The sequence below is a fragment of the Oncorhynchus tshawytscha genome, linkage group LG16, assembly GCF_018296145.1.
Source record: "Oncorhynchus tshawytscha isolate Ot180627B linkage group LG16, Otsh_v2.0, whole genome shotgun sequence".
Lineage (NCBI taxonomy): Eukaryota > Metazoa > Chordata > Actinopteri > Salmoniformes > Salmonidae > Oncorhynchus > Oncorhynchus tshawytscha.
Genome location: NC_056444.1, coordinates 21,483,801 through 21,491,535, shown reverse-complemented (window position 1 = coordinate 21,491,535; position 7,735 = coordinate 21,483,801). Strand labels below are relative to the sequence as shown.

At 43.8% G+C, this 7,735-nt stretch overlaps 1 protein-coding gene across 4 annotated transcripts in view; it reads left to right on the top strand.

The window, feature by feature from the left end:
- Positions 1 to 5,009: 5,009 nt before the first annotated feature.
- Positions 5,010 to 7,735, top strand: part of neto1l (neuropilin (NRP) and tolloid (TLL)-like 1, like) — a 192,730-nt gene continuing 190,004 nt past the window's right edge. For 2 of the 4 annotated variants that reach the window (XM_042298973.1, XM_042298970.1), the window contains exons 1-2: positions 5,010 to 5,990; positions 6,598 to 6,651. In XM_042298973.1, coding sequence (XP_042154907.1) covers positions 5,963 to 5,990; positions 6,598 to 6,651 — 82 coding nt within the window. In that variant the 5' untranslated portion in view covers positions 5,010 to 5,962. The remainder of the gene's footprint in view (positions 5,991 to 6,597; positions 6,652 to 7,735) is intronic. The other 2 variants (XM_042298972.1, XM_042298971.1) reach the window with 1 other exon arrangement.

The window sequence follows — 7,735 nt, the reverse complement described above, 5'->3', positions numbered from 1 at the left end:
TGTACTGACCTCGCCTTCTGGATGGAAGTGGGGTGAACAGGTAGTAGCTCGGGTGGTTGTTGTCCATGATGAAAATGTTTGCCTTCCTGTGACATCGTGTGTTGTAGGTGTCCTGGAGGGCAGGTAGTTTTCCCCTGGTGATGCATTGTGGAGACCACATCACCCTCTGGAGAGCCCTGCGGTTGTGGGCAGTGCAGTTGCCGTACCAGGCGATGATACAGCCCGACATGATGCTCTCAATTGTGCACCTGTAAAAGTTAGTGAGGGTTTTCGGTGACAAGCCCAATTTTTCAGCCTCCTGAGGTTGAAGAGGTGCTGTTGCGCCTTCTTCACCACACTGTCTGTGTGCGTGGACCATTTCAGTTTGTCGGTGATATGTACCCCGAGTAACTTTAAACTTTTCACCTACTCCACTGCTGTCCCGTTGATGTGGATAGGGGGGTGCTCCCTTTGCTGTTTCCTGAAGTCCACGATCATCTCTTTTGTTTTGCTGACATTGAGTGAGAGGTTATTTTCCTGACACTACACTCCTACATCTCCTCCCTCTCGTCGTTGTTGGTAATCAAGTCTACCACTGTAGTGTCGTCTGCAAACTTGATGATTGAGTTGGAGGCATGAATGGCCACACAGTCGTGGGTGAACAGCGAGTACAGGAGAGGGCTGAGAACGCACCCTTGTGGGGCCCCAGGGTTGAGGATCAGCAGAGTGGAGATGTTGTTTCCTACCTTCACCACCTGGGGGCGGCCCGTCAGGAAGTCCAGGACCCAGTTGCAAAGGACGGGGACAAGACACAGGGTCTCAAGCTGAATGATGAGTTTGAAGGGTACTATGGTGTTGAATGCTGAGCTGTAGTCAATGAGCAGCATTCTTACATAGGTATTCCTCTTGTCCAGATGGGATAGGGCAGTGTGCAGTGTGATGGCGATTGCATCATCTGTGGACCTATTGGGGTGGTAAGCAAATTGGAGTGGATCTAGGGGGGTCAGCCATGGAGAAGAGGAGCCCACAGTCTTTGGTAGCGGGCTGTGTCGGTGGCACTGTATTGTCCTCAAAGTGCGCAAAGAAGTTGTCTAATTTTTCTGGGACCAAGACGCCGATGTCCGCGACGGGGCTGGTTTTCTTTTTGTAATCCATGATTGTCTGTAGACCCTGCCACATACATCTCATGTTTGAGCCGTTGAATTGCGACTCCACTTTGTCTCTATACGCTTTCTTGTTTGATTGCCTTACGGAGGGAATAACTACACTGTTTGTATTCGGTCATGTTTCCAGTCGCCTTGACATGGTTAAATGTGGTGGTACATGCTTTCAGTTTTGCACGAATGCTGCCATCAATCCACGGTTTCTGGTTAGGGAAGGTTTTAATAGTCACAGTGGGTACAACATCTCCTATACACTACCTTATAAACTTGCTCACAGAGTCAGCGTATATGTAAATGTTATTGTCTGAGGCTACCCGGAACATATCCCAGTCCACGTGATCAAAGCAATCTTGAAGCATGGAATCCGATTGGTCAGACCAGCATTGGATAGACCTAAGCACGGGCACTTCCTGTTTTAGTTTCTGCCTATAGGAGAAGAGCAACAAGATGGAGTCATGGTCAGATTTGACAAAAGGAGGGCGGGGGAGGGCCTTGTATGTATTGCAGAAGTTAGAGTAGCAATGGTCAATTGTGTTACTCGCTCGTGTACTGCAATCGATATGCTGATAGAATTTAGGTAGCCTTGTTCTCATTTTAGCTTTGTTAAAATCCCCAGCTACAATAAATGCAGCCTCAGGATGTCTGTTTTCCAGTTTGCATAAAGTCCAGTGAAGTTCCTTGATGGCCGTCTTGGTATCTGCTTGCGGGGGGATATACACAGGGGTTCTTTTGGGAGATAATACGTCAGCATTTGATTGTGAGGAATTCTAGGTCAGGTCAACAAAAGGAATCGAGTTCTTGGATGTTGTTACAATTACACCATGAGTCGTTAATCATGAAACATACACCCCCGCCCTTCTTCTTACCAGAGAGATGTTTGTTCCTGTCGGCGCGATGCACTGAATATCCCATTGGCTGTTTCGGTTTTTCACATTTCTTGTTTTGTTAGTCTATTCATGTATAGTTTCTTTATTAAAGAACCAATAATAACAACCACGCTGCGTTTTGGTCCGCCTCTTCTTCAACTCAAGAAAACCGTTACAGAATCACCCACCACAACAGGACCAAGCGGCAGGCAGCGGCAGCAGGAGCAGCGCAAGGAGGACTGGACATGGGAGGATGAGTTGGACGGTAAAGGACCCTGGGCACAGCCAGGAGAATATCGCCGCCCCAAGGAAGAGCTGGAGGTGGTGAAGGCGGAGAGGCGCTGGTATGAGGAGGCAGCACAGCGGCGTGGATGGAAGCCCGAGAGTCAGCCCCAAAAATGTATTGGGGGGGGCACACAGGAAGTGTGGCGAAGCCAGGTAGGAGACCTGCGCCAACTTCCTGTGCTTACCGGGGGGCGAGAGAGACCGGGCAGGCACCGTGTTATGCTGTGAAGCGCACAAGGTGGTGGACTAAGACTATGGTGAAGTGGGGGCCACGTCCAGCACCAGAGCCGCCACCGCGGACAGATGCCCACCCAGACCAGACCCTCCCCAATAGGTTCAGGTTTTGCGGCCGGAGTCCGCACCTTGGGGGTACTGTCACACCCTGACCAAAGTTTGCTTTGTATGTTCTATGTTCTGTTTGGTCAGGGTGTGATCTATGTTGGATGTCTTGTTTGTCTGTTTCTGTGTTTGGGCCTGATATGGTTCTCAATCAGAGGCAGGTGTTAGTCATTGTCTCTGATTGGGAGCCATATTTAGGTAGCCTGTTTTGTGTTGGGTTTTGTGGGTGATTGTTCCTGTCTTTGTGTTTGCACCAGATAGGGCTGTTTTGGTTTTTCACATTTCTTGTTTTGTTAGTCTATTCATGTATAGTTTCTTTATTAAAGAACCATGAATAATAACCACGCTGCGTTTTAGTCCGCCTCTCCTTCGACTCAAGAAAACCGTTACACATATCTACAACACAAAATCCATGTTATCGTGTGTTTGTATGCATGTGTCTGTGCCTATGTTTGTGTTGCTTCAGAGTCTCCACTGTTCCATAAGGTGTATTTGTATCTGTTTTTCTAAATCAAATTTTACTTCATGTGGAATACAGTTCCATGTAGTCATGGCTCTATGTAGTACTGTATGCCTCCCATAGTCTGTTCTGGACTTGGGGACCGTGAAGAGACCTGGTGGCATGTCTTGTGGGGTTTGCATGGGTGTCGGAGCTGTGTGCCAGTAGTTCAAACAGACAGCTCGGTGCATTCAACATACAAACCTCTCACAAATACAAGTAGTGATGAAGTCAATTTCTCCTCCACTTTGAGCCAGGAGAGATTGACATGCATATTATTAATGTTCGCTCCCTGTGTGCATCCAAGGGCCAGTTGTGCTGCCCTGTTCTGAGCCAATTCCAATTTTCCTAAGTCCCTCTTTGTGGCATCTGACCACACGACTGAACAGTAGTCCAGGTGTGACACAACTAAGGCCCGTAGGACCTGCCTTGTTAATAGTGCTGTTAAGAATGCATAGCAACACTTTATTAAGGACAGACTTCTCCCCATCCTAGCTACTGTTGTACCAACATGTTTTGACCATGACAGTTTACAATCCAGGGTTACTCCAAGCAGTTTAGTCTCAATTTCCACATGATTCATTATAAGATTAAGTTGAGGTTTGGGGTTTAGTGAATGATTTGTCCCAAATACAATGCTTTAAGTTTTATAAATATTTAGGACTAACTTATTCCTTGCCACCCATTCTGAAACTAACTGCAGCTCTTTGTTAAGTGTTGCAGTAATTCCCATCGCTGTGGTAGTGTCGGGTCCTTTACTCAAAGCCAGGGGCAGGTCATTAGTAAAGATGTAAAAGAAAGTCGGGCTGATGGGCAGGTCTGTCTCACTATCTATGCAATCACTGCAGCTGTTTACCCCATGTTAGTGGGCAAATGTACATTGTCAAATCAAATCCCAACCTTCATTTACCCGTTGTGATGCACGGATGTTCCAAACTCTGTTTTAGACAAGACAGAATTCATGACCAAAATTATACTATTTACACATTGTAGTAAATTCTGAAACGAGAATAACTGTTTCTGACTCATTCTGTGTCATTGCCATTTTCAAATGGATTTGTTGCTTTTTAAAGGCAGTCGCTTTTTAAGATGCTTTTGGGAAACCAGCCCCTGGGCAACTTTATTGACCTCTGTTGATCTGTTGTTGTCGTGCCATGCAGGGATGAGAGGGGGAGGAGGCAGTCATGCAGTTCATTGAAAAGGCTGGGAAGAGATGGGTATTGTTAATAGAAAACAGGTTTAATCAACAGCAAAATTGTGTGTGGAAAATTATCTTGTTTTTAGCTCTATCAGCATTAGCAATGATTTCTTTCTTTCTAGGCTATCCAAAACACAGCAAGAAGATAAACATAAGAGTTGCCTAGCCAAGGCTTTACTCACTGCAGACATTGGAAAATGTATGGAATATTTGGCATTTTCGTGGGGAAGATATTTCTGGACATGCACTTATAGCCCTACATACATTTTTCATGTGAGCTATTTGATTTATGATAGAGACACTGGAAATAAACTGGGATGTTGATTAACTGCACAATCAGAGTCAGGGTTGAACTATGAATGGAACATGTGGGAAAAAATACACATATTTGTTTAAAAAAAACTCACTAGTTGTTGTAGCCTAGCCTTGTGTCTGCATGCATCGCTACTTTCTATTCCACCCAACCTCGACCTCGCCATGTTCGGCAGGAGGCAGAAAGAAACTCCATCTATTCCATGCTGCAGGTGTTGCTGCCTGGAGTTGTTAATATAGTCTACAGTATCCTGGCATCTATCTGCTCTGCTTGTTTCTTCCATTTCCTCTTGCAATGTGCGTTTTTCTGCTTACCTTTTACATTTTCGCTCAGTGCCCTTCCGACTGAGGTGTTGGATTCTGCAGTCTGCTTGCAGAGAGAGAGCATTTTAAAGAAACACCCCACCACCTTCTCCTGGTACTTTTTTCTACTCCTCATTGGCGTTATATCGGGGAAGTTGGATTATATTCGTGAAACAAAGTCGTGTTCGTATATTTGTATGAGTGTGGTCCAATTATAATTAGGTTGGTTTATAGGTTAGTCCAGTAGTTGTAGGAATGAATGGATGATCAACGTTTGGAGGAGGGCGACAATATCCATTAACTCTTCTTGGTGGGTGCAAAGAGAGAGAGAGAGAGAGAGGGCGCGAGAGAGACCAGCCAGTCGCTAGAGAAGAATGGAGAATGCTCCACGAACACTATCCATCGCTTGAGGGAATCGATGAAGAAAGGATGAGATAAACACAATTCTTCTTCACGTTACGACTTTTGCTGTCGAACTTGATAGCCGGGGTTTTACGCATCTCAGTGAAAACAATTCGGAGAATGCGTTTAGGAGGATGGATACCCACGCGTCATTAGGATTTTTGTTTCCAGATAAAGGGATTGAAGAAAAATAACCAAAGCTGCTTTTTCTCCCTATATCTGTTTCATCGTTAGATTGTAAAGGTGAAGCGATCAGAGAAGGCCGATGACGGACCTATTAATCTGGTCAGTGCATCAGAACCACCAAAAGGTTCTGGAAACGTTTGGATGGAAATCGGGCGAATGTTTAGACTTGCTTTTGGTTTTATATGAAACTGGTGACTAGTAGTTGCGATTTTTCTCTCTCTGGAATTTTCATCTTCTCATTCAAGAAATTAAAGTCTAACTGAGGTGAAGATATTTTGTCGGCTTATCAATTGTATTTTTATTTTATTTTTGGTATTTCGGTACGCTGTCCATTTCGCAATTCCCTTAAATCTCAATCGTTTCCTCTTGAAGTATTCCTTAATCTAAATGGAATTAGTTGAGCGTGAAGCCCCTTGTGAAAGGTACAGACATGGTACATGGGCACAGCCTCCTTCACGGTAAGTCACCACTTATATTGAACAGACTTTACTGTCTTGCGCCTATACCACAAAACCTTCATTGAGTTGTAGCACAATATTCTTGAGTTTATGAATTGACGTACCATTGTGGTTGCCTGTAGTTGTCAGTCCAGTTGTGTAACGAATTTGATATCCATGCACTCATACCCCTTCACAATTTCTATAGTATAGCCTACCTTTTCAAACCGCATGTGTAGGCTACTTTTACATAGCATTGCATGCGGATGTATACATTATGGTATTTAGCCTGAAGATTGCATGTATAACCTACACTTTTTTCCATCTGTATGATGAATTGTGCGTAGAAGCCCAGTTATGTGTTGCCTGAGGTCTGCTGTATCAAACAGTGTAATAGGTAGATTATGCGTGCCTCTTGATTGCGCATCCAATTCTATAAAAACAAGTTCAGAAACTTTAGGGATTTAATTAAATGGTTTAAAATTAATCTAATTTGAGGTTGGATTTATTTAATGGTAAACTCGATTTTTTTTGAAGGCCCATAGCCTTGTATTTTAATATCTTCAGAGTAGGCCTATTTTACGCTAGGCCGGATATACTACCAAAATGTATTTGTTTCTTGTTGCAGTTGTTGCAAGTCTACTCATACTTGGGTTGTCTGGGGCAACGAAGAAGGAAGCAGGTATAATGCACTCTATAACTGCATATTGTCAAGTCCAGAATTATTGTCACCCCCGATAAAGATGAGCAAAAAGACAGTATAAAATAAATAATACAAATACTGAGCTATATTGTGTTCTCAGCTAAATCAGAAAATTATATCATATTATACTAACACAATTGCTCAGAGAAAGAGATTTTTTATTTATCAAGTCATATTTTTCCTCTCAAAAAGATAGGTGTCAAAATTATTGGCACCCGTTTTCAACACCTCACCTTCCGAGGATAACTGCACTGAGCCCTTTTCTAAAATGTTTTATGAGATTAGATCCTTCCCAATGTGTTCTCTAATCTCATAAAACATTTTAGAAAAGGCTCAGTGCGGTTATCCTAGCAAGGTGAGGTATTGAAAGGTGTTGAAAACAGGGCTGCCAATAATTTTGACTGCTATCTTTTTGTGAGAAAAAAATATGAATTGTTAAACAAATCTTTCTCTGAGCAATTGCATTAGTATAAAATTATATATTTTCTGATTTCTTGGAGCATACAATAAATCTCAGTGTTTGTATGATTTATTTTATACTGTCTTTTTGTTCATCTTTATCAAAGGTGCCAATCATTTTGGGTCTGTCTGTCTGTCTGTCTGTCTGTCTGTCTGTCTGTCTGTCTGTCTGTCTGTCTGTCTGTCTGTCTGTCTGTCTGTCTGTCTGTCTGTCTGTCTGTCTGTCTGTCTGTCTGTCTGTCTGTCTGTCTGTCTGTCTGTCTGTCTGTCTGTCTGTCTGTCTGTCTGTCTGTCTGTCTGTCTGTCTGTCTGTCTGTCTGTCTGTCTGTCTGTCTGTCTGTCTGTCTGTCTGTCTGTCTGTCTGTCTGTCTGTCTGTCTGTCTGTCTGTCTGTCTGTCTGTCTGTCTGTCTGTCTGTCTGTCTGTCTGTCTGTCTGTCTGTCTGTCTGTCTGTCTGTCTGTCTGTCTGTCTGTCTGTCTGTCTGTCTGTCTGTCTGTCTGTCTGTCTGTCTGTCTGTCTGTCTGTCTGTCTGTCTGTCTGTCTGTCTGTCTGTCTGTCTGTCTGTCTGTCTGTCTGTCTGTCTGTCTGTCTGTCTGTCTGTCTG